This window comes from Musca autumnalis, unplaced genomic scaffold, assembly GCF_047663935.1.
Source record: "Musca autumnalis isolate F117 unplaced genomic scaffold, ASM4766393v1 scaffold_4, whole genome shotgun sequence".
Classification (NCBI taxonomy): Eukaryota; Metazoa; Arthropoda; class Insecta; order Diptera; family Muscidae; genus Musca; species Musca autumnalis.
In genome coordinates this window covers 210,808,051-210,833,268 of record NW_027411977.1, presented here as the reverse complement: position 1 = coordinate 210,833,268, position 25,218 = coordinate 210,808,051, and the positions used below count along the sequence as shown (strand labels likewise).

Below are 25,218 nucleotides of genomic sequence, written 5' to 3'. Positions count from 1 at the left end.
GCGAGGCAGTGCTTCTGTTCTTCCTGAATCCACACTGGGCATCATCAAGCTTATTATTTCTCTCTAGATAAGTTGTAATTTGATATTTCAAGACATGTTCCACAATCTTGGAGCAAATGGGCAAGATAGAAATTGGACGAAACTCTTGAACAGAACCAATAACATTTTTCTTTTTCACGGGGACTATTTTAGCCAACTTCCAGGCAACAGGAAATACCGACGTTGTTAAAATAGTATTCACCAAGGTAAGAAAATGACGAGAAACCAAAGGAAAAACAATTTTTAAATACTTAAGAGTATAGCCATCCGAACCAGCTGCATTTGACTTTATAGAAGAGAAAGCCCTCTCTAGATCCGAAACATCCACACAATGAAAAGAAAAACCATCTTCACCAACTTCCTGAAAATTATCGAAAGAAAAATATGAATCAAGTTGATTACTCGCAAACCTTGCATTCAACTCATCCACGCTTCCACTATACGTGTAGGATTTATCAGTGGAAAATCCATTGGATTTAAGCAAACTCCACAATTCCTTGGTACTGCGTTGACCTTCAAACAGTGATGAATGGGCATTTATCTTAGCTTTTCGTACAACAGATTTAGCCTTATTTCTAGCTTTACAAAAACTCCTCCAATCAATACTGCTTTTAGTACTAAGATATTGTCTGAAAACTAAATCCCTTATAGAATTGTGGTACGAAATCTCAGGAGACGAATACCAAGCATTGCGCGTGTTCAAAAACAATCTCCTCTTCCTAACGGGAAACAACTGAAGAACACGATTGAGACATCCATCAAGGCATTTCCATTGAACATCAACACTATTCTAGGAGTACATAGCAGAAAAATCGAAGGAGGATACAGCGTCAAATAATGTCTCTAGACTCACTGCATCATAGTCAATATATTCAAAATACTGATCAACCAAAGAAACAGAAATGTTCAGGGACATAAAGATAAAAGCATGATGAGAAATGCCCGGACAAAAAAATTGACCAGAAAACACCACAGAGTCCTCATTGCTAAGTGCAAAAAAGTCCAACAAGGACGTAGAATCGTGCGCAACACTGAAGTGGGTGGGAAGCATATTATGCCTAACTGATATACATAACCTTCTGCATGAGTCTCTTACTTTGACTGATGACTCCAAAGAAAAAAGGTCATTGTTAAAATCACCCATTAACAAAACTTTATTATATCTCACTAGCAAATCACCAACATCCTGCTCAAAAGCCTCAAAATTCCCATTGGGAAGATAAACGACACCCACAAGAACTTTACGACTACCAAGCAACAACTCCACGAACAGACTCTCTGCATTGCCGTACTGACTACTTTTAAAAACAGTTTTATATTTTATTGATATGGAGATATAAAACGCCACACCGCCACCTCTCTGTTCAGGTCGATCATTGCGGCAACATGTATATCCCGAAATTGAAACCCTACTAGATGGAACTGAAGGTTTGAGCCACGTTTCCGTCACCCCAACTACATGCAAACAACTATCCTCAACCGCATTTCGTATCTCTGAAAGCTTAGACGAGTTACGCGTAAGATTAAAACTACGGCAGTTAAAATGCCCGACATTCAAATTATCACTATGGGCACTTAAGCTTGTACGCAAGAACATATCGCAGGCAATGTTTCCCAAATTACTATTAATCATTTCAAAAAACTTGCGCCATTGGAAAAAAATAATTAAAATAAAAAGAAATGTAACATGTAAGCATACAAATAATGAAAGTGTATAACAATTGATTATCGGTTTAGCCAACACATGAAATGCAATTGAAATATTCACTATCCCAAACATTGCATCATCAGCAAAAAGACAACCAGCAGAAAATACACAAAGTGTTATTTTGTTAAGAATTAGAGACATCACAGGTGGAGACATTAGGAACTTCCCCGTTTATAGTGTTATCACATGCCTCAGGACCAAAGAAATGTTCACACTGGGACATATCAAATGTTTTAATCAATCCATTCAGTAACTCAACCTTCATCTTAGGCTTGTCACCATTAACAAGAACATATTTAAGAATCTTCTTCTTCTCTCGAAGCTTACGACATTTAAACACCAGCTTGGCAGCAGGAGGAGTAAGATGGTCATTTAGATAGATACACACGCGAAGCAACATGTGTATCGAATACATTGTTTAACGTTATGCTATTAAGCCGATGGTAGTTTGTCATAATAGCGTCTCTCAAATGTACAGTAGTGAACTTCACCAGCACAGCCTTGCCACCAAACACATAACAACAATGTTGTATCTCATCTGCACTCAGCTCAACACTACACAACCTTGCAATCTTTGAAACTGGCGCACGAAGATTACGAATAGACCTTGGCAACCCATTAATAATAATGTCCGCTCTATTCTGACGCCTCTGACGGATAAGATTTTCTTGCTGAATCTCCAAAATTTGCCTTTTTAGGTCACTCACATCACTATTAAGCTGAGCTACACTTTTTTGGCAGGCCAGAATTTCAGCACTGAGCTTAGAAGTGAATTCAGAAAACTCTAATCGAATGTCTCCAATAACACGATCGATCATAACTTCATATTCACGCAAACAATGACTCATCTTTTCATTAACTTGTTCTGTTACCATCGACGCCAGATCATCCATACACTGCTTCATCTTCTCATCAATAGATTCCTTCATGGATACTGCTAGCCTGTCAAGTATTTGCTGCATATCGCATACACCAGGAGTAATGGAATTACGACTCGAGAGGCTGTCACCAATCTGGGTTACACTACTTGAAGCACCAACACTTTGCTGGCTGGGCAGGAGCTTTGTGGCACTTGCTGCAAGTGTACTTAAAATTTCTGTCAGACCTGACTTTTGCAACATCAATATTGAGGCACTTTAGGTGGAAAAAATTGGGACATCCAGTGCATCCTACTCTATAAACACCTTTGATAAAAATTTTATTGCATATTGGGCATGTAAACATCTTAGCAGGAGCCATATTTGTAGACACACTTTAAATGGTAACAAAACAACAACAATTCGCGGCGTTAACACAACTCAGCAAACAGCAACAGGATTCCGGCAAAAAATCAACAGGCGACAGAAAATTCACCAACTGAACAACTCAACAACAATGATTCAGTATTGCAATCTCCAAACAAAATATATTTATAGATGGGATACTACAAAATTTCTTTAATAAAAATTATTTTTTTCCGCGGAACTTACAAAACAATCAGCTGCTCATGGCAAGTGCTCCATCCGTCTGTCAAGAAAAATCTCATCTCATCCCCCTAAAAATCTCATCTCCTATTCAATTCTGGGCACCTAGTAATTTTTTTGAAATTTAACAAAAATAATACTTTTCATAGCCGCCCCCCCCCCCCCTTTTACAAAATCTTTAAAAAATCCATCCGTCTGTCAATAAAAACCTTATCTCATCCCCCTAAAAATCTCATATCCTATTTTTTGGAAATTTAACAAAAATAATACTTTTCATAGGCCCCCCCCCCTTTTACAAAATCTTTAAAAAATCCACCCGTCTGTCAAGAAAAATCTCATCTCATCCCCCTATTTTACATTTAAAAATCCAAACCCACTGGGTTAATCCGGTTAAGTGTAACCGGGGTATAAGTCTTGAACTGATCAAACGATATGGTTTCATATTTGGCCGTCGTCATAGTTTCAATTCGAAGATGAGCAAAAAATTCCCGTACTTGCCCCACTGTTAAAAAAAATGTCACTAAAATGGTATGCACGATATCATTTGAACGGCCAATTTGAAAAGAGGTAAAGAAGAAGCATTTGTTCTTTACTTTATTGAATGAAATAAAGAAGCAAATGAAAAGACATTACTCGTGAAGAAGAAGCATTTGTTCTTTACTTTACTTCCGAAAGAAAGGATGCTTCTATAGTCCCTTTTTAAAGAAATGGTGATTCTGTAAGGGTAATCTAAAGGGTAATCCTGCAGTCCGTTTCTGAAAGAAAGTGGGATTCTATAGTTCCTATCGAAACAAAGTGTTCTTCTATAGTACCTTTCGAAAAGGCCCCCTCGAAATGAAAATTTTTCATACACTTTTTTAACATTCTTCTTCCAAAATGTAATGTTTCCACTACTGGACTGGATACGTTAAAAATGATATTATTTATTTATTTGAAAACTTTACAATATATAATAAAATACACCGGGATTATATTTAAATCAATTTGAGGACTATAAATATAAGATATTATGTTTTATAATAAAAAAAACGGTACGAATTTGGGAAAAAAGGAAATTAATTTACTCTTCTGCCGTAAATGGATGACGCGAATGTTTTTCAGGTGTTTATTGTGATTCGTTTTTGATGTAGATTTTTTGCCACAAATTGGACATTCAAATGGTCTTTCTCCAGTATGAATTCGTTTGTGTTCTACTAGATAGTAGCGATGAAGAAATGACTTCTGGCACAAGTCACAGCTGTACTTTTTATTGCCATCGTGTTCTCGCCTATGACGCTCATAGCAGTACTTGCGTATAAACTTACATCCGCAAACTTCGCACGTATAATGCTTATTTTGCATATGCGAATTCATGTGATTTTTAAAATCAGCCTTTGGGCAGTGTTCGCACTTAAGCGGCTTTGCACTCCGATTTGCATGCACCCGCGAATGCATTTTCAAGTTCCATTTGTTTGAGAAGGATTTATTACAAACGGGACAATTATGACTTTTTTTTGAGTGCGTGCGAATGTGAGCCTTCATAGACGCCTTTTCGAAAATCTTTTTACAGATTGAACATTCAATCGGGTCAGTATAGTCGACTTTTTCAGGATGAACGAGGCGAATATGACGTCGCAACGAATTCAAATGTACGAAGCGGTAGCAGCAACGAGGACAGGATTTTGGTTTAGATTCGTGGGTCTATTTATGCCATAACAAGCGAGCTTTGGATGGCAATACCTCCCCACAGTAACATACGTATTCCATGTTTCGTTTACGATGCTGAGAAATATTGGAGTACCTCTTGAAGTGCTTACCTATTAACGGAATATTTGATTGATATTCAGAAAAACCGATTTAACAACGTATGTTTTATTTTCGAACTTACCGCAGATTTTACTTTTAAATGGAGATGGGCCAAAATTTTTTTTATCACAAACAGTGCGAAATAGTGCCAAAGAGAAAAATAACACGAATTCTGAAAATTTTGGAGTACCGCTTGAAGAGCTTACCTATTAACGGAAAATGTGATTGATCTTCAGAAAAAAATGTTTTATCAACGTACGTGAGTCAATTAAGTACATATATTGCCTCTTTAGAAAATTGAAAAAAAATTCAATAAATTCGTTTAAAACCATTCAATTTGAGGCCAAAAAGTGGAATATTTGTATATACAGTCAGGGACAAAAGTTTACATACACCCTATAAATGTCGGGTTTTAGGATAAGTAATGATTTTTATGCAATTCCAAGTATGCAGTTTTATTTCTTCTCACTAATAAACAATAGGTGTGTACGATAACTTTCCCAGCAATAATTACTCAGTCAGTTCCAGCAACCTCTCTCAGTGAATTTTACTCTCTCAAGCAAGAAAAATTACAGAAAGTTATCGAACAGCATTTTGCAAAAACTTGGAAGAAAGTCAGCTGTTTCCGAAAATGTATGAAATTTGTTTATGTTTCTTTCGATATTTTAAACCAAACGGAACAAAAACATAAATTTTATAATTCCAGTTTACTTATTTAATGCTTTAATCCTATCCAGAACGCTTTAGAATCTAAAATAATGTACAATTGTGAAATTTTCTTGGTCAAAAATTTTAACATTTCGAGTTGTTTACATTGAACAGGTGATTAAAAGTCAGCTGATCAGACTTGCAAATTTTTGCGGGACAAATTTTCCCAGCAAAAATTTGCAAGTTCTCAGTCACAAAACTCTCCAAAAATCTCTCCAAACTCGCTCTCTTTTGCTGGATAATTTTGTTATCGAACAGCATTCAGCAAAAATTTGTACGAATTTGTACAAATTATTGGGTTATCGTACACACCTAATATTTGAACCAACAAAAGTATAATCCATAATACAAATAACGGTAAACGGTATGTATGGATAATATAAGATTCAATATCTGCAATAAGCGATGCGAATGGTTTAATGGTCTTCTATTATTTTGCCTTTTACATATTTTTTGAGAAAAGTGAATTTTTGTAACATGCTAAAATTTTTTATAGTAATCATTGGAAATTAGAAAATCAGTAAACAATTATTCGCCGCTGCCTTCAAATCATAACAAATGCGTTAAATATAAATAAAAGGCTAGGATACGTCGCAAATGGTGAAAGAAAGAAAATCAAGAACAGAGGCAAAAAATTATTTAACAAATCTCGAAGATCCTTCCTGGCTGCCAAAAAGTAATCGGGTCTTCAAAATTAAACTCGGAATCAATGTCTTGGATGAAGTGTCCACAAGAAAAAAATATAGATAATTATTGTAAAATATAGAGAAACAATAATCCATTGCCATAACCTCTGAAGTTATAAAATTAGATTTTAAAAATTGTGCGAAAGTACTTAAATATATTTGCATCGGATGTACCTCATATGTTGCGGAAAATATCAAAACGAGTAATCTATTTTGTGTTATTTATTTCAAAAATAATTGGCCTGTTCCCGTACTTTATGAAGTGGTAAAAGTCGTAAACGATTTTCATATAAATTTTGTGTACGGGAACGCGAAATGTGTAAAAGTGGTAAAAATTGTAAAATTTTTTAGTTCTGGAACAGAGCTAATATGTTTTTTCTTGCAAAGGCATTGATTCTGAGATTAATATTGAAAAACTGATTAATTTTTTGAATGGGACAGGAAGGATCTGCGCGATTTTTTAAATAATTTGTTGCTTCTTTTCTTGGATTTTGGATCTTAAACTATCTACATACTACATATTCCACTTTTTGACCACAAATTGTATGTTTTAAAACGAATTTATTGCAAATTTTCAATTTCTTAAAGAGGGAAAATACCTAATTGCTTTATTTTCGAACTTACCGCAGATTTTTCTTTTCAATGGAGATAGGCCAACAATTTTTTATTATCACAAACAGTGCGAAAAAAAAATATAAATATAAAAAAATATAAAATAACACGAATTTTTTTCTTTCGTAAAATTTATATTTCAATTTATTAAATGACAAATATTGCACTGATATTAGAACAAAACTATAAAAGTGATTTGAACAGGGTTCGAAAACAAACAGTTGGTCTGTTCCTTTACATTTGAAAATGGCAATGGTTCTACAAAAAATGGAAAATCGGATCAGATTATGATATGGCTCCAAGATGCATATTAGACCAATTTTGAGTATTTTGGGCCCTTTATAACTAGCCTTGAAAGGTGTTTCGATATACCCTATCTGAAAGAAAGAGTGCTTCGATATACCCTTTATGAAAGAAAGGATGCTTCTAAAGACCCTTACTAAAAGAAAGGGTGCTTCTATAGTCCCTTTCTGAAAGAAAGGCTTCATTTATAGACCCTTTATGAAAGAAAGGATGCTTCTAAAGACCCTTTCTGAAAGAAAGACTGCTTCTATAGACTTTTTCTGAAAGAAAGGGTGATTATATGGACCCCTTATGAAAGAAAGACAGGGAGCTTCTGTAGACTTTTTCTGAAAGAAAAGCTGCTTCTGTAGACTCCTTCGGAAAGAAAGGGTGCTTATATAGACTTTTTCTGAAAGAAAGGAATTTTGTAAACTTTTGTAAACGAAAAAAAAAACTGTCAAATGAAAAAAAAATTATAAAGGAAAAATTTGTCCTTGTTCCGGTCCACACTAGAGCGATTTCATTGTAAAAAATTTATGAAATTATGATTATGAATTAATTAGAGTAATATCTTGAAATACCTGTAATTGGAACTCGATCTAGAAAGGCATAATTCCATGAAACATTTACCATGATCTAATGACCCCTGTAAAAAGTGAAAGTGAAAGTTTCAGCATGTGGCAAAAGACATATATGTAACTGAATTTTTGTTCTTTTTTGAAAAAAAAAACACTTAATTTCAAATAACTAATTGAAATCCACACCATTTCGTAAATGTACCTTAACGCGCAAAATTGCATAATGTTCCAGATTTAAAACACAATTCACAAAATATTGTTATTATTTTTATTTTTGGTCTGTTCCTTTACTTTTGAAAATGGTAAAACCGGCAAAAGTAGCATAAGTTGTAAACTGCTCCCATATGAATTGTATGGTGTCAGAAGTAAAGGAACGCTTTTCGAGTAAAAAGTGGTAAATCTTGAAGATTCTTGCACGTAAAGGAACAGAGCTTTTATTTCGTTTTAAAAAGATTGTTTTCAATCATGGTAGAATCATTACAAGGTAGGGCATAGGAAACAGCTGATTACAATTTTTCTATTGGTTTTCTTATTCTTTCAAGTCATTGTGTACATGGTTTAATAAGAAAGGTTAGCCAAAGCTTTATGTCAATTTAAATTTTTTCATTCGAGTATTCCTGAAACTTCAAAACAATGTACACAAACTGTGTATGTGTGTGTGGTGTTTGAATAATATGTCAAACAATTTTAAAAACAATCGAATTCAATAATTTTTAAAATTATTTTTGGAACATTTGTATGGAAATAATTCGTCAGGTTATCATTGAAACAAACATGTTATCATATCCACAACTTGATTATGCGGCGAAACATTGTTCCTTCATTCATTTTTCGCGATTTGTATAAAATGCTCAAAATTGGTGTTGTAAACAAATCCACTTGTTGCTTAATTTTGAAGTTTTAGGAATTCAGGAAAAACAAGGGTTCTATAGATTTTTTTCATTTAAATCTGCCTCTTTACTTATACCATGATTGTGTATGTATGTGTATGGTTTTGAAAAATATGACGAAATATTTTAAACATATTAAAATTTAGTCAAAATGAAAATTGTTATTACAACATTTATTATTTATATTTATTACAACATTGTGATGAAACAAATTTTTGAACATATACAGAAGCTGACATTGTAAAGAAAACTTATGCCAAGTTTATACTTGCGCTCCAAAATCCACTGGATTTCACGAAATCCTGAAATACACCCCGGTGTTCACACTTATTTTTTTGTTGATTTCGAACATATCACAATAATCAAGGTAGATGCATATGCGCAGCTGATCGAACATGAATTTTCAAAAGAAGTTGTTGTAAATTGAATTAGTCATCAAAAATATACGACAATATAGAACTTTGCAACTTAATTTCGAAAATTATCGTACAATTATCTATATATCGTATAAATTGTGTATAGTACTAACAAATGAAAAAATACGAAATGATTTTATCGTTGAGACATAATAATAAATTTTGATAGATACAATTTGTGTTCAGAACTTGCAAAATATTAATACTTGCAGCAGTTTTCCCGTTTAGTGCTAAAAATGTGTTCCCGTATTCCGAGATCTAGCAAGATTTGCACTTCTCTTTGAACAAAATTAGCGCCGAATAACACCCTATTCTCCTGTTTTTGGCAATACAATTTTGGCCTAGTATAAACTAGCAGCATGTTAATTGGTATCTAGATACGATCGCTGATACGTTGATTTTGACATTTCTTCTGCAGTTTTTGAAATTTCCGTCATTTTTTCGTTCACGTATTTTTTAAGAAATATGTATGGGGAAGCAATTTTTGACAATTCTCTTTTTTTTCTAGCACTACCATTAAAAAAGTACGATACAACAATGAAAAATAGCATTGTAACAAAGTAATTTAATATTCCTTTCACATTGTTTACAAATTTTGATACAAATTTTTTTTTGTTGCAGCAATTGACCATCTACCTTGTTTATTGTGATACGTGAAAAGTGTTGCAACTTTTGGTACTTTTTAGGCAAAAACAGGGTTGTATATCATGTGTACTGTGATTTCGATGTTGATTTCGCTGAAATCACGAAATGAGATGATTTCATTTTTGTATGCGAAATCATGATAAATTTTGCATGATTCCGCGCGAAATCACGAAACGCCTTCGAAATCACGAAAAGACGCCGAATGTAAACCAAACATTAGCCTCCCATTCATTTTTCGCGTTTTTAGTTAATTATCCAAAATATCAAATAAAGAGTACAACTTGTTGGATATTCAGTTATGGTAATTCTGACAGAATAAGCAAATACACCCAGGCCTTGTTTTTCACAATTTCTTCGAACCTGACCTACCTTCCAAATTATTGTACCATGGTTTTCAATCCCAGAGGGGAAATTATTTGTCAACCTATATTTTCATGAAAAACATCAAAATTATGTCTTTATTTTCCAGTAATATATGGCCGTTACCGAGATGTATTATTTGTATTTCAAAACCTTTTTGAAAATTTACATTAAAGCTTCGCATTCATAAAAGAAACAAAAAAGTACATGGACTAAAAAATAGTCTAGGCAACTCTTTTTTATTTTCGGCAAACATATTACTGCCAGCCAGTTAATAAATTTATTGCATGAAAAATCGAGTACCAGTGGAGTCTACAATTCAAAAAATTTAATTGATGTAGTAAAAAATTGTATATGTATTGAATTATTGAACTGTCACGGGCATATGTAAACGCTGGGTTAGAGGAGAATTTTTTTGTTGGATCAATTAGCGGTGAATCTGCCTGTATTATTACATAATGTCTATCATGGCACAAATACACAGGTAGCCGCATCGGCAAATATTGGTAACAGAAGGTGTCAACTGCATTGAATTGATGTCAAATTTTGACACCTTATGTTACCAACAATTGCCGATGCGGCTACCTGTTTATTTGTACCATGATGTCTACAAAGTAATATCAACCCTATTTTTCACACAAGTCCCGCGTCAGCCCAGCTGATGTACTGCAAGCTGTCAAAAAAGTTGTAATTGAAAACATAAAATTGAGGCATCTACCTGGTAAGTGTGCCATGCTAGTAAAGGGGAGTACACACCATCCGTCAAAACTGGCAGTCAACGAACTTTTGCTATAATTTTTAAGCATAGTACACACGGTCCAACAAAACTGACAGTCAACGTACTTTTACGGCAATTTTCTGGCAAATAAAAACTTTTTGTTAACTAAAAATGATTGAAATACAACATTTAAGGTATAATTTAGTGATTAGGAAAGTCATTTTTCAGCTAGACTTTGACATTAACAAAATAGACCTCGATGACTGTCAGTTTTGTTGGCCGGTGTGTACTATGCTTAACAATCAACAATAATTCAAGGTAATTAATTAATTCAACGGATTTAAACCAATATCTTAAATCGTTGCCAAACAATACATCTACGTTCATCTTCGGAAATTGGAAATAAATTTCAAACTATGAACGGACAGCAAAAGGTATGTTCCAGAACCTGCAAGAAGGTACTATTTTTTACTACGATAAAATTTTTTCCTTTATATTATAGGAAATAATATTAAAAATTAGTAGATTCTTGCAGGTCAATAGTAAAGCGCTCGGCACATACGATGCGTTGAGCGTCGCGGTACAACAACCACATGAAGAAAGTGTAGGTGATGTCAAGTTTTTTGAAAAACAACAATGTGGCTGACGCATTAAAAGCTCTGTTCCGTTACGTGCAAGAATCTTCAAGTTTTACCACTATTTACTCGAAAAGCATTCCTTTACTTTAGACACCATACAATTCATATGGGAGCAGTTTACAACTTTTCCAACTTTTGCGGTTTTACCATTTTTAAAAGTAAAGGAACAGGCCAAAAGTTAAACATAAAGCTGAAATCACATACAACGTTTGGGTAAAGTTTTGTGTCGTTTTGGCCGTTTTTACACTGTTGGGCATGATGCCGAAAAATTCAAATTCATTTGAAATATGTATATGCCGGCAAACACATCAACGCCGAACTTTGATGTCGGCGTCGCCCTGTTGTTGTTTTTTGTCAACGCCCAACGCAAAACTTTACTCAAACGTTGTATGTGCTTTCAGCTTTATTCCTTCCTTGCGGCAATTGTCAGCAGTGTGACCGTTGTGCCACTAAAGTACCAATTTTGACACTTTTTTCGGCTTTGACACTTTTGTGACACTTTTTTGTTTTGATACCTATGTGCCACTTTTTTGTAGTTTGGCCACTATTTTTAAATTAAATACATTGTAATATAATGCTTGGTTTACATTTACGAAATCCACTCGATTTCAACTGTCAAATCCATCCCAGCAAAAAGTTTGCATCCGCGTATGCAGTTGAATCACTACAAGTGTACAGTACATTTGCCGTTGGAGTACATCTTTTTCTATGAATTCACTTATGAATTTTACAAGAGAGCGCGCAGCTAGGATGCACTCCATTTTGCTTCCACAGCACATAGCTAGGATACACTCCGTCTTCGATCCAAATCACAACTTTTTATGTAGTATTTTGGATTGAATTTAAAGGCACTCTTCGGATTGTGTTTTTAATCAATCCAAAGATGCACTAAACATGCAAGCTATTGCGAAATAACCGAGAAAAAATAAAATGCATTTATTATTTGTGTAAAACAAGTATACAAAGAACTTTATTAAGCACAAATTAAAAAAATTTCCATTCAATCACATTTGAGTTTACTTTCTCCGTTCTCCAATTAATCCAAGCGCATCTGAATTTGCTTCATCATACAAAAGGTTTTATGTGTTGACTTCCCATCACTAGTTCAGCTTTCGACATGGACTCCAACTGCACTTCACTCCATTAACAATTTACGTCTCGTGAATTACAGCAAAAATGTTCGCAACTACAGTTTTCATTTCTTTATTTTATAACAAACTCTCCGAAATGTATACATTCTTGTTTGTCTTTTGAAGAAATGTGTAGGGATCAACCAACTGTTTTGTTTCTGTAGGGATCTCTACAGCAACTGCTTATAAAATGTATGTTACGGAGTGCATTTTTCATAACTCTGTTGGACTACATCGAAAGATGTTGTGAAATCATAACTCCAATTGCACAGCATCCAAAATTTTTTGCTGGGATAGGTTAAACGTCAAATGAAATCCAGATGAGATTTCATTTGACGTTTGAGCTATGGAATTGACAGTTGAAATCGAGTGAATTTCGTAAATGTAAACTTATAGCCCGTTTAGACTAGTCATTTTAAATCGACTCGATTTCTAAATCCAACTTTCAAATCCTAGTTGTTTAGACTAGTCTAAAATGATATAAGATGCCAGTCAGCTGATCTTTGTTTACGTATACATACGCGAATTTGCAAACAAAATTGCTTGAAAATTAAAAAAGGACTGGAATACTGCAAAAAAAATAATCTGACAAATTGCTATTAAATATGTCGATTACAATTTATATTAAATTAAAGCTACATCCATTTTATTTTTATTTAATATGTTTTCTATTTTTCCACTTCTGTTTGTTTTTGTGTGTTTGTGTTTACAGTTATTTGAAAAAATGTAAATAATAGGGTTATGACTTTTTTACAACCTCACATCCCTGTGTCATATTTTGATGAGCTTTTGCATAAGATTAGATAAAATCTTAATTACAAGGTGATTCGATAGAAAAAAGCTCACGCACAAACAGCTTTTAACTTTTTATAGATGAGCTTATTTAAATAAATTTTGGAGTCACTTTAAGCACATAAATAACTCAAAACAATCGTTAAAGCCACACGACATCTCCAGAATGACATAAGCTTTTGTTTCTCACCAATTTTATCGTCATATTATTACATATATAATTTTATATCATATATAGCTTTATTCTATGTATCACATAAATTGAAAATGCTTTGTGCGGAACCTTTTTAAATATTTAAATGGAATAAAAATTATTTTAGTCATTAATAGGCAAAATGTAGCTTATTCGTGCAACAGGAAAAAAATTTTGGAGCAAATGTTTAATAGGCAAAAGTTCATTCACTCTCGCTACAGGAAATCATTTTTGAGAAAAAAGGTCAAAAAGTCATAACCCTAGTCAATAAACGACACATGAACATAGTTGCCGCAGTGTTGTATATCAAAATATTTCGATTTAACATTTGATTTAAAACAAATCCAAGTCTTGAGTTGATTTAATTTTGTATGGTAATGTTTGGTTTACATTCGGCGTCTTTTCGTGATTTCGAAGGCGTTTCGTGATTTCGCGCGGAATCATGCAAAATTTATCATGATTTCGCATACAAAAATGAAATCATCTCATTTCGTGATTTCAGCGAAATCAACATCGAAATCACAGTACACATGAGCTCTGTTCCTTTACGTGCAAGAATCTTCAAGTTTTACCACTTTTTACTCGAAAAGCGTTCCTTTACTTCATACACCATACAATTCATATGGGAGCAGTTTACATCTTTTGCTACTTTTGCCGGTTTTACCACTTTCAAAAGTAAAGGAACAGACCAATTATATACAACCATGCTTTTGCCTAAAAAAGTACCAAAAGTTGCAACACTTTTCACGTATCATAATAAACAAGGTAGATGTGCGAATTGTTGAAACAACAAATTTTAGTATCAAAATTTGTAAACAACGTGAAAAATATTAAATAACTTTATACAATGCTATTTTTCATTGTGTTCCCGTACTTTTTTAATGGTAATTTTAGAAAATATACCTAATTGTAAAAAAAATTTCTCCCCCATACAAATTTCCTAAAAATACGGAAACGGGAAATGACGGAAATTGCAAAAATTCCAGCAAAAATGTCAAAATCAACGTATCAGCTATAATATTAGATACCAATGAACATGCTTGCTGCTAGTTTCTAATAGGCCAAAATTGTATGGCAGAAAACAAGAGAAGAGGGTGTTATTCGGCGCTATTTTTGTTTAAAGAGAAGTGCAGATCTTGCTAGATTTCGGAGTACGGGAACGCATTTTTAGCACTAAACGGGACAACTACTGCATGTACTAATATTTTGTAGGTTCTGAGCACAACTTTTATCTATCAAAATTTATTATTATGATGTCTCAACTATAAAACCATTATTTATTTTTTTATTTTTTGGTACTATACACAATTGATATGATATATAGATAATTTTTTAAATAAAGTTGTAAAGTTCTGTATTGTCGAATATTTTTGATGTTTAATTCAATTTACAAAAACTTGTTTTGAAAATTCATGTTCAATCAGCTGCGCATATGCATCTACCTTGATCATTGTCATATGTTTGAAATCAACAAAAAATAAGTGTAAACACCGGGGTGTATTTCAGGATTTCGTGAAATCCAATGGATTTTGGAGCGCAAGTGTAAACTTGGCATAAGGGTGGATTTGGGTGGATTAAGCACTTAAATCGAGATAATGCCCTTAATCATCGTATAAGGGTATAGTCTAAACGGGCTATTATTAGCATTACTGTCTACATAAATCACAAATAGGAGTAGAAAAATTGTCGAACACGTTTACACGATTTTAAAGTAGGGTGTTGAAGTAACATGCGCCATGTTTTTGTATTAAGTTGTTTCAAATCTGTAAAAGTGTGTAAAAATAATTTGTAAAAGCGGTAAAAATTGTAAAAACTTTTTAGTTCTGCAACAGAGCATTTGTTTACTTTCCGATGACATAAATATGTAAATGTTGAAATATTTCTTCTCTTCTATTAATAACACCAACAACATTTTTTTTAATGTTGTTAATTTTATTGTCTTTTCTAGGATAAAGAAAATGTTGATGCTGATTACAAAAAAATAAATAAATAAAGGTGGACAAAAGTTAGGTACGTGAATTGGATTATTTTTTATTAATATATATTTATAGCATTTATTTTACAGCTAAAGTCCTCAAATTTAACAGAGGCTACAAAAAGCCATAATAGCCCGGTTACACTATTGAAGGTTAACCCACTGGGTTTAATAGATCCAGTGGGTTAATCTTTGCTGGTTATACTTAGCTTTTCGAGGATATTGTTACGAATGTAACTGATAGGTTTAAGTTAATTTAGTTTAATTTCAGTTAATTTAAAAATTTGAATTGCAACGTAAAGTTTTATTACGCAGTTACTTTATTTAAGCATCAACAACAACTACCATGTAGAAATCGCTTCATCATTCTAGTTGTTTACCTTTCATTAATGTGCTTTTGTTTTGTTTTGCCACAATCATGTAATTATTGTTCAGTTTGTTACTTCTTTATTTCTTGCATTTGTTTGTTGTTGTAGTTACGCCATTACTGAGTTTGTCGTCCAATTGTATTCCCCCCATGTATGTATGTGAGTATGGTTGTTCTCTTAGTGCGAATGTGCGTCTGTGTGTTCGCTGCACAGATTCGAGGTGTTGCCATATGTGTTCTAGAGGACTCTAGAACAGGGAGATTTTGGGGTATAAATAGCGGTAGGAAAGGCAAAATTGAGTTAGTTGTGTTTTAAGCGTTGAACTGAACAGATCGGTTAAAGAGTAACTGCGTGCTAACTAGAGACAAGCTGTGTGCCTAGTAATTAAAGTCGGTTCCGAATAAGTGTAATAAAGTAAATAAAGCATTGTAGAAACGTAATCTAAAACGAACCCTCTTTTATTTGGTACAAATCGTATCGGGGAATAAAACAACGTCTACACGGAGATTAGTTAAATCTAATTCCGTAACAATATAAACTGTCAGCTGATGTTTGTTTACGTATACATACAAAATAACTAATAAAGTCGTGTGTTACACTTTTACAATTTCTCGTATGAGATATCGTCCCCTCTTTGCTCATATTGGTATATTTTACACACAGGGATACATTTTTGTATCATGGTATCAATCGTACTTTTTGTTAAAAACGTGTCTAATAAAAAAAAAAATAATAATTTTATGATTTCCAAATAACTTTAGAATGATGAACTCCATAAAATCTCATGCGACCAATCGTAAACGTGTAAAACACGACAAACTCTGTTGCTAAAACAGTTGCAACTTTCGGTACTTTTTGAGTAGAGTTGGATTTTTTTTTTTTTTTGCACAAATACCGAATACAACACTGTATTTTTGGTGGATTTGTGCCGGATTTAAAATAAACCCAGCCATTTGAGGATTTAATTTTTGTATGGCAAATCTGTAGTGGGATTCTGTAACTTTTTTTTCTACCGAACCGACATCGTTAGTTAACGAAAATGTTCGGTTGAAATACCGAAAGTGCTATTCTGTAACTCAAAGTTATCGATAAATGAAATCGATACATTTTAGCGACGAATGTCGGTAGAATGGCAAGTGTCAAAAAAGATGCACATTATTTCAAAATGGAAAGCGCGTAAATAGAACATAAATAATTCTAAGTTTTATTTTTTATGTTTAAAGTTTCTTTTTATTTTTAGAAAAAAATCTCGTTGCCCTAGAGCAAGCATAGCTCAGCAATCTGCCCTTTTAACATTCCTTGAAAGTAACAAAGGATTGGGTGAAGGAAAATTTGCGGCAATGCACGGCAAGGAAAGTGCAAGGAGGAAGTGGTTGGAAATCACAGAGGAACTAAATAAAATCCCGGGTGCAGTCAAGAGTTCCGACCAATGGCAAACGGTAAGACCTCAGTTATTTGTTCTCATACTTTCAAATTTCTAATTATATTATTTTTTTCAGGTTTGGCGCGATTTAAAGTCGAAAACGTCGACCAAATTCAAAACCCTAAAAAGGGAACGCAATGCCACGGGAAATAAGCCACTTACCAAAGGCTTACTCACTCCCATAGAGGAAAGGGTAGTGGGAATAGTGGGTTTGGAATACATGATGGGGAACGAGGATTGTCCCGATAGCCTCGATGTCGAACTGGTAAGTGATTTATCTTACAAATGCTTCCTGTGCTTATCATATTATTTTTCCAGGCCAAGGATGTAACTGAGCTGTTGGATGACAGCACAAAAAATGCCGATGACATTTATATGGACATTGAGGCTTTAGATGAAGAGGTAGACGAGTTACCTCAATGTAGTTCGTCTAAACGTTTAAGGGATGTGGAGAGTCTGTCCCATTCCAAACGTCCAAAGAAAGACAACAAAGAGGGCGAATTCCTGAAAATTGCCAAAACACAGGCTGAAGCTATGCTTGTAAGTATGATATGCAATTACTTGACGTTTGTCTTTCTAGTTCGTGACAACGGAGATCCTTTAAATATAGCAGACAAATACAAATTTATATACATTTGTTTCTGCTAATCCTTTAACTTTAAGTTCTCTATAACGAACTTCTTTACAACGAACATTTCTCTATAACGAAGTTTTTTCAATGCACAAGTGGACATTCTCAAATTAAATAATCTCTATATAACGAATTTTGGAAAAATGTTACTCATTTTATTTTACACGACAAATGTGAAACGCAACAATTTCACCAAAACTCTTTATTATTGAAGTTCAAACTAAAAGAGAAAAGCAAAACATCTTTATCAACGCCCTTAAAATAAAAGCTCTGTTCCAGAACTTGCAAGAAGCTACTAAACTTTACTACGATAACAACTTTTCCTTTATGTTATCGAAAAAAAAATAGTAAAAATTAGTAGATTCTTGCAGTACTGGAACAGACCAAAAGTTTGATTCAAAATATGTTAAATTTCCCATTATTACTATGCGTTGTTTCATTTCATTGCTTTAAAATGGCTGGTTTGCAATTTTGCCTCGGTTTATTTATAACGAATTTTCTCTATAACGTAGTAATTCGTCGGTCCCCAACTGCTACGTTATAGGGAAATTCGACTGTAGTAATACTGTCAAAAAATTGTGCTACCAGACAACATTCTGTAACAATTTGTACAAATTGTTAAAAATTTATGAGCAACCAGACAGACTTAATATGTTACAATAACCAGACAGACTTAATATGTGATAGTACTCAAATTATTCAACAGCTGTTTTTGTTTATGTTTTGAAAAAACATTAGTTGAATGTAAAAACGAAAGTTATTTTGTATTAATTTATAATCAGTGTGCAGATTATTTTAATACAAATGTCGGGTTTTTACAAAAATTTGTTCGTCGGCTTCTTAAAGGCAATTTTGGATTATCAAAAATCAATGTGCGTTCCAAAATACGTAGTAAATAAATATAACTACTAACAAGCTCCTCATTGTGTTGCTTTACTGGAAGAATCTTTTCATAAGCAAATATAGTGTGAATAAAGTCTTCGGAGTACATCCCCCATCCATCGCAGGTGAGGAGTGTCAGCTGCCAATACAAACCAGAGTATTTTTGACTCAACTATAGCACTGGGCAAAACATCTGCCCAGTATGCGACATTGACCCTCACAACACACAGCATATTTTCAACTGCCTTGCCAAACCTATTCCCTCCCATCCCATCTAACTCCAGTGGATCTGTGGCTACATACATCGAAGCAGCCATTTTTCTGGAACTGGAGATAGACCGAGAGCCAGATAGAGTAGAAGAACAAACACACAATAACAAACACTGTTACAACACTAACAAGCATAAACAATGGTTGACTTCCGTATTATCAGTTGCTTTGTACTCGTGCATTAAACTTGGGGATCCAATTACTCAAAAATACATGATTGTTTTTGATTAGTAAGTGTTTTTGTTGAATGCGAAATACCTGAATGTGTCTAACTCACATACATGGGAACAAATTAAAGATGTTTTGATAGAAGAGGGACATAATATCGAAGAGATATTCCACAAGACCACCAAGTTATAAAAGATGTGGATTTACCCGAAGAAAACATAAAAAGTTTGGCAACAGCTGCAACAGCAAATTACAAAAAGTTGTGGTGAAATATTTATCGAAAACACGAGATATTGTGAAAAGTCCATTACATTTTGAAAACATTGGTTAACATCTTCAATTATTGGTTATTACTGTTGATCAATATGGTTAACCCATATATACAGCTGTGTTCAAAATAATAGGAGTGCCACAATGGTCAAAAAAAAAACATGGTTACACTTCTTCTGTGTGTTTTTTAAAATTGTTAACATCCCAAGTCATAATTCATTAACAGAAATGGTGCGATTTGTTTTAAATTATTTAGTACTTACACCAACATTATAAATCGTCAATTTTTTGTTCATAAAATGTAGGAGTTTGGAAGAAAAACTAGAATAATTTTTTTCTTTGATATATTTTATGTTGTTGTTGTAGCTGCATGTTACCTACGTAGAAGCAAAGGTTTGATGCTGGGTTGGCAGCCGCTGGCCGAAACACTATGGTTTCGTTTCAATCCGGTACGAAAGAACCCGCTGCCGTGGGATTGTGATATATTTTTTAGTTGCTGGTGGTGAATCCAATAGATTTAAATAAATGCTGCTTCAAAACAAAAGTCCTTTGGATGTGGCCACGAACAGGCTATTGTCCTTGCAGCGACTTTCCTCAAAATTTGAGCCCTTATTGGGAAATTCAGTGGATTTTTCGTGCGTTTTTCACTGTCTCCCTTAAGTTGCAACGGCGGAAAAACAAAACTCACCCATTGATTAGAGTTGTTTAACACGCTGGCTTTTACCTCGAACAAAATATTATGGTTGGTACCCCATAAATTTGTGTATTTTGATCCTTGAGCCAAGTTTTAGTCAGTTTCCATTAGACCTTTATGTAAGGATCCACCGAAAAAGCGTACGTGAAAGGCATGTTTTGAGGCCCGCAACATCTTAACTGCACGTAGAAAATTTAGTTTATTCATATTTGAAAAAATTTTATGATTGGAAGATATGAGCTATTTTTCTACACGCTTTGTTAAAAAGCAAACTTTAAAGAAATACTTTTGAAGCTGCCCTACGAATATGTTTATTAGATTTTGCATCGTATAAAGCACAGTTTTCTAATCGAAATAATCTAAATAACTTAATTTTTAATGAAAAACGTAAATTTATGTAGATAAATATTGCACGGTGTATACCAAAACTAGTGTAGTCAAAGCCTGCCTATCACAAAATGGAGTGTTAAACTACTCGGTTCAATTTTGATATTATCCCCATAGAACTGTACCCAAAGATTTTCTATATTTTGAAAAATTTATCCACTTTTTCGAACCATGATTGAAATAATTATTTCTTCGATATGTCGAGATGGGTTTACAAAATTCCTATAGAGAATTGTGGGTATAGATGCAAGTTTTTATATATGTAGATCCCATTTAAAATGAATGCACACGCGATTTTCGGCAAATTTTAGAGCATTTTGCTATTTTGAGGATTTTAGCTTATTTTATTATTAACCCCATATCACGATTTAAGGTACATTAGCTATATGTTCTGACCAAAATAACTCTAATTTGCAATATAAGGTGTCTAGTAGGTCAACAACTTATCAAGAATATAGTATTTAGTATAGTTGTAGTATTTACAAAATCAAAAATATTAATATCTCTTTCTTTCTTTTTCTTGCAAATGCCCAAAAAGACACAGCGCAAGCATTAGTAAAAATTTCGGAAAATTTAGCATTCCTTGGAGAAATTTTGGCGGCACAAAACAAGATACAAAATTCTGTGAATAAGATGGAGCGCCGTTTAAGAGACCGCGATGAATGAATCTTTTAAGCAACGGTCGACCTTCCATACTCATTTTTCATAGCGAGTCAATTTTAATTACTCAGCGTATCTGTTAATGAATTATTTAAATGTAATATAAGTAGTAATTACCAATGAATGTTTCTACATATGTACCTTAATGGATTTTTTATCAGCCTATCGGCTTTAAATGTGAATTAAGTTTTATTCAAATTATATACCAAGTTAAATAAATATTTTTATTTCGCCTGATGCATGGGCGTTGGCAGGAATGCTTGTTTTTTCTTTCTTGGGAGGGGAGGGAGCAAATCTTGCTTTTCGTAAATTTATAATTTGTCACATAAATTAACTTTTTGTAAGAAATAGGGGGAGTGGGTGGGGGGGGGCAGCTGCCCCCACCTAGCTATTTCTGGCTACGCCCATGGACCGAAGATGAATGTAAATCGAATTGATTGTAATCGTATTATAGCCCTGTTCCTTAACTTCCTAGAATCTTCATGTCTTACCACTTTTTACTCGAAAGGCGTTCTTTCAGACACCATACAATTCATACCTTTCAATTTGTTATACAGTAAGTAACCTTAATAAATTAAAAATGCGCATTTTTATTTTTTGCGGGATATTTATTTTAGTAATTCATTCTACTAATTTTAAATGTTTTTGATTTTCAAAATCTAGAAGGACGTGTATTTGCAGTATACTAAAAAATGGATTTGGAGCACAATTAGGAAAATTTGTAAATTATGTAAAATATTGTTCTATGATTTGATTTTGAATTCGTCGGGCAACGGATAACAATGGCTGACCCTCAGCAGGTACATATTCTCTGTCATTTATTATAGGCTCGTTTTCCAAAAAAGGATCTTGAATTTCCTCGCGGTATTGGCATTTCATGTTGTGAAGGACTGTACAAGCATTAACAATCCTTCCAGCAAATCCGGGATTGTATTGTAATACTCTATGACGGGAAAGACATCTCCAGGTATTTTTCATTACCCCGAATGCCCTTTCAATACAGTTTCTGGTTTTACACAAGGCTTCATTATATGCGAACCTAGGCGTTCCAGGGACTTCATTGGGTAATGGAAGCATAAGCCATGGTTCAAGTGGGTATCCCATATCACCTAGAATTACTTTCATTATAACTTTTTTATAATAGTCGTTATTTTTATATATGTTTACCTATTAAAAATGTCCTTCGTTCACCGCTGTTATATGCATTCTCCAACAGGGTTCTAACAGGGCTGCATCCCCATATATAGCTATCATGCCTTGATCCACCATATTGAGCGTTAACATTTAAAATGCGCAGATTTGGATCGCAAATCTGAAATTTAAATGTTATTATTGTGTTTTAATCACATGTTAATGGCTTACCATTTTAACATTTAGCGAGTGGTAACCGTGGTGGTTAACATATGCTCCTTCATTTCTTATTGGAGCTAATATTGCAACATGCGTGCAGTCAATAGCAATCAGTCAATCCTTCAAATGGGAAGGAACTGTTACGTAATATATCCTTCATAATATTTCGTTCATGTGTTGATTTGGGAAATTTAACCCACTGTCTTAAAAGAACATTATTAATACTATCTGTGACCTTATGAAGAGCTCTGCTTACTGATGATTGACTTAGAGAAATGCCCCAGTGTTCGCCAATAGGTCTTTGAAAACCGCCGGTTGCGTAGAACCGAATTGAAGAAAGTGCCTTAAAACATTCATATGTATCTCATTCAGAAAAAATGCACATCAAATGAAAGTAGTTACCATTTTCTCAGGGCTTATTCCCGTAATTCTGGAGGGTTCCAAATGACTTCGGATGGCATCAATTATTTCATAAATGGTATCCTTCTTCAATCTGTAAAGTGTCATAAATTCCCTATCACTTAGGTCGAAAGGATCCTCCATATGCCGCAGAATTCGTCTTTCCTGTGAACGCAAATTTGCCTGAGCTTGCCTTTCCAATTGCGAAGCAATATATTCCAGCGCCATTTTTCTTAAATATTACTTTTTACAGGTTTTTTGTTTAAAATATAAACGTTTTTATTACGTCGGTAGACTTAACGACTCCTTTTTTTTCGTCGGTAACTTACCGACGATTTTCGATAACTACCGACATAAATTACCAACAAAAATCGATAAAATTTGCATACAGAATAGCACTTACCGACAAATATCGCTAACTATCTACATTTGTCGTTAATTCCATCGGTAGAGAGTTACAGAATCGCACTACTGTTCAGTTCAACGCTTAAAACACAACTAACTCCGTCATTGCCATTTCCCCTGTATTTATACCCCAAAGTCTCCCTGTTCTAGAGTCATCCAGAACATATGGCAACATCGCGAATCTGTACAACGAACACACAGACGCACATTCGCACTAAGGTGTAGTTTACACTATATGTAATTGTCATATGACATGAAATTTTCCATCGTTATATATTCGCTAATACGTGTAATATTGTAGATTTTCCTTGCGTCATTTACTCTGTGCGTCCACGCCAGCAAAAGTGTAAAGAACTACGTCTCCACATTGCCTCTTTCGGTAAATATGGAATGTTTTTATTTCGTGTCATATGACATTGATAGATAGTGTAAACTACCTCTAAGCGAACTACCAGATTCACATACATACATGGGCGAAATACGAGTGACGTAATGACAAAAACAAACACATAAACGAAATGCAAGAAGTAGGAACTAAACGATAATTACATTATGTGGTCTGTTCCTTTACTTCTGAAAATGGTAAAACCGGCAAAAGTAGCAAAAGTTGTAAACTGCTCCCATATGTGGTCTGTTCCTTTACTTTTGAAAATGGTAAAACTGGCAAAAGTAGCAAAACTTGTAATCTACTTCCATATGAGTTGTATGGTGTCTGAAGTAAAGGAACGCTTTTCGAGTAAAAAGTTGTAAAACTTGAAGATTCTTGCACGTAAAGGAACAGGGCTATGATTTGTATGGTGTCTGAATTAAAGGAACGCTTTTCGAGTAAAAAGTGGTAAAACTTGAAGATTCTTGAACGTAAAGGAACAGAGCTATGGCAAAACAAATAGAAACAAAGGCACATTAGTAACATGTAAAGAACTAGAATGATGAAGATAATTCTAAATGATAGTTGTTATTGCTTACATAAAGTAACTGCGTAATAAAACTTTACGTTACAATTCAAATTTTTAAATTAACGGAAATCAAACTAAACTAACTTAGACCTATCAGTTACATTCGTAACAATATATACTTTTCCGCAATATTGATCAAGCTTGTCACCGGATCTCAACTACTATCAGTAGTGGGATTCTCTAACGCATTTTTTGATTATTATCGATATTATTCGATAAGTTAGCGACCAATAAAAAGTAGTCACAAAGTTCTACCCATAGCAACAGTGGTGTCAACTTTTATTTGAACTTTTCATTCATAATTTTGCGTTTTAATTTGACCGATTTTTATCGTAACCAAAAAATGTCCTAGGGAATCCCACTACAGGTGAGAGTTTCGCAAATATTGAAGATATTTGCCACCCAGGGAACACAAGAAACTAAGCATGAAAGGACCACAGATCGTCACCCGATGTCTGGAAGTATGGACACTGGTCACCGAATTTCAACATATATCAGGTGCAAATTATGACGAATATTGAAGATATTTCCCACCGGTCTAGACAGGGGGGCAGACGACACTAAACGTGAATTTGAATGTCCGGCTTGACCCACAGACATTCACCCCATATATTTCCCAACTATTCCCCAGGAACCTTATTTTTCTGTCTCAGATCTTATGGAATCATTTCAGGTATTCCGATGGTGACAAAAGGTTTCAACAACCTACTGTGTGTGCTAGGTTTGCATGCTAACCC

The 25,218-nt window shown here is 34.0% G+C and overlaps 2 protein-coding genes and 1 long non-coding RNA gene across 6 annotated transcripts; 1 reads left to right on the top strand and 2 right to left on the bottom strand.

Annotated features, from left to right (window-relative positions):
• Window positions 1–4,738: 4,738 nt before the first annotated feature.
• On the bottom strand, window positions 4,739–7,150 carry LOC141401600 (uncharacterized). The gene is made up of 3 exons (XR_012412399.1): window positions 7,014–7,150; window positions 5,078–5,201; window positions 4,739–5,006 (listed from the first exon to the last, which is right to left on the bottom strand). It is a non-coding gene; the product is annotated as an uncharacterized lncRNA (long non-coding RNA).
• Window positions 7,151–13,714: 6,564 nt separating this feature from the next.
• Window positions 13,715–21,624, top strand: LOC141404332 (uncharacterized). Of its 3 annotated transcripts, XM_073987851.1 has the most exons (6): window positions 13,715–14,017; window positions 15,068–15,653; window positions 17,227–17,425; window positions 17,486–17,674; window positions 17,728–17,949; window positions 21,250–21,624. In XM_073987851.1, the coding sequence occupies exons 3-6, from the start codon at window positions 17,327–17,329 to the stop codon at window positions 21,265–21,267; spliced, it is 528 nt and encodes a 175-aa protein (XP_073843952.1). In that variant the 5' UTR covers window positions 13,715–14,017; window positions 15,068–15,653; window positions 17,227–17,326; the 3' UTR covers window positions 21,268–21,624. The 3 variants fall into 3 exon arrangements, with proteins under 3 accessions (XP_073843952.1, XP_073843953.1, XP_073843954.1); XM_073987852.1 differs by lacking the exons at window positions 13,715–14,017; window positions 15,068–15,653 and adding an exon at window positions 16,336–16,400; XM_073987853.1 differs by lacking the exons at window positions 13,715–14,017; window positions 15,068–15,653 and adding an exon at window positions 16,352–16,375.
• A 334-nt stretch (window positions 21,625–21,958) lies between these two features.
• Window positions 21,959–23,623, bottom strand: LOC141401243 (uncharacterized). Of its 2 annotated transcripts, XM_073981314.1 has the most exons (6): window positions 23,524–23,605; window positions 23,124–23,363; window positions 22,978–23,064; window positions 22,734–22,924; window positions 22,539–22,683; window positions 21,959–22,480 (listed from the first exon to the last, which is right to left on the bottom strand). In XM_073981314.1, exons 2-4 carry the CDS (start codon window positions 23,346–23,348, stop codon window positions 22,913–22,915), a joined length of 324 nt encoding a protein of 107 aa, XP_073837415.1. In that variant the 5' UTR covers window positions 23,349–23,363; window positions 23,524–23,605; the 3' UTR covers window positions 21,959–22,480; window positions 22,539–22,683; window positions 22,734–22,912. The 2 variants fall into 2 exon arrangements, 1 of the variants encoding a protein (XP_073837415.1); XR_012412297.1 differs by having other exon boundaries at window positions 22,734–23,064; window positions 23,124–23,352; window positions 23,524–23,623.
• Window positions 23,624–25,218: the final 1,595 nt, after the last annotated feature.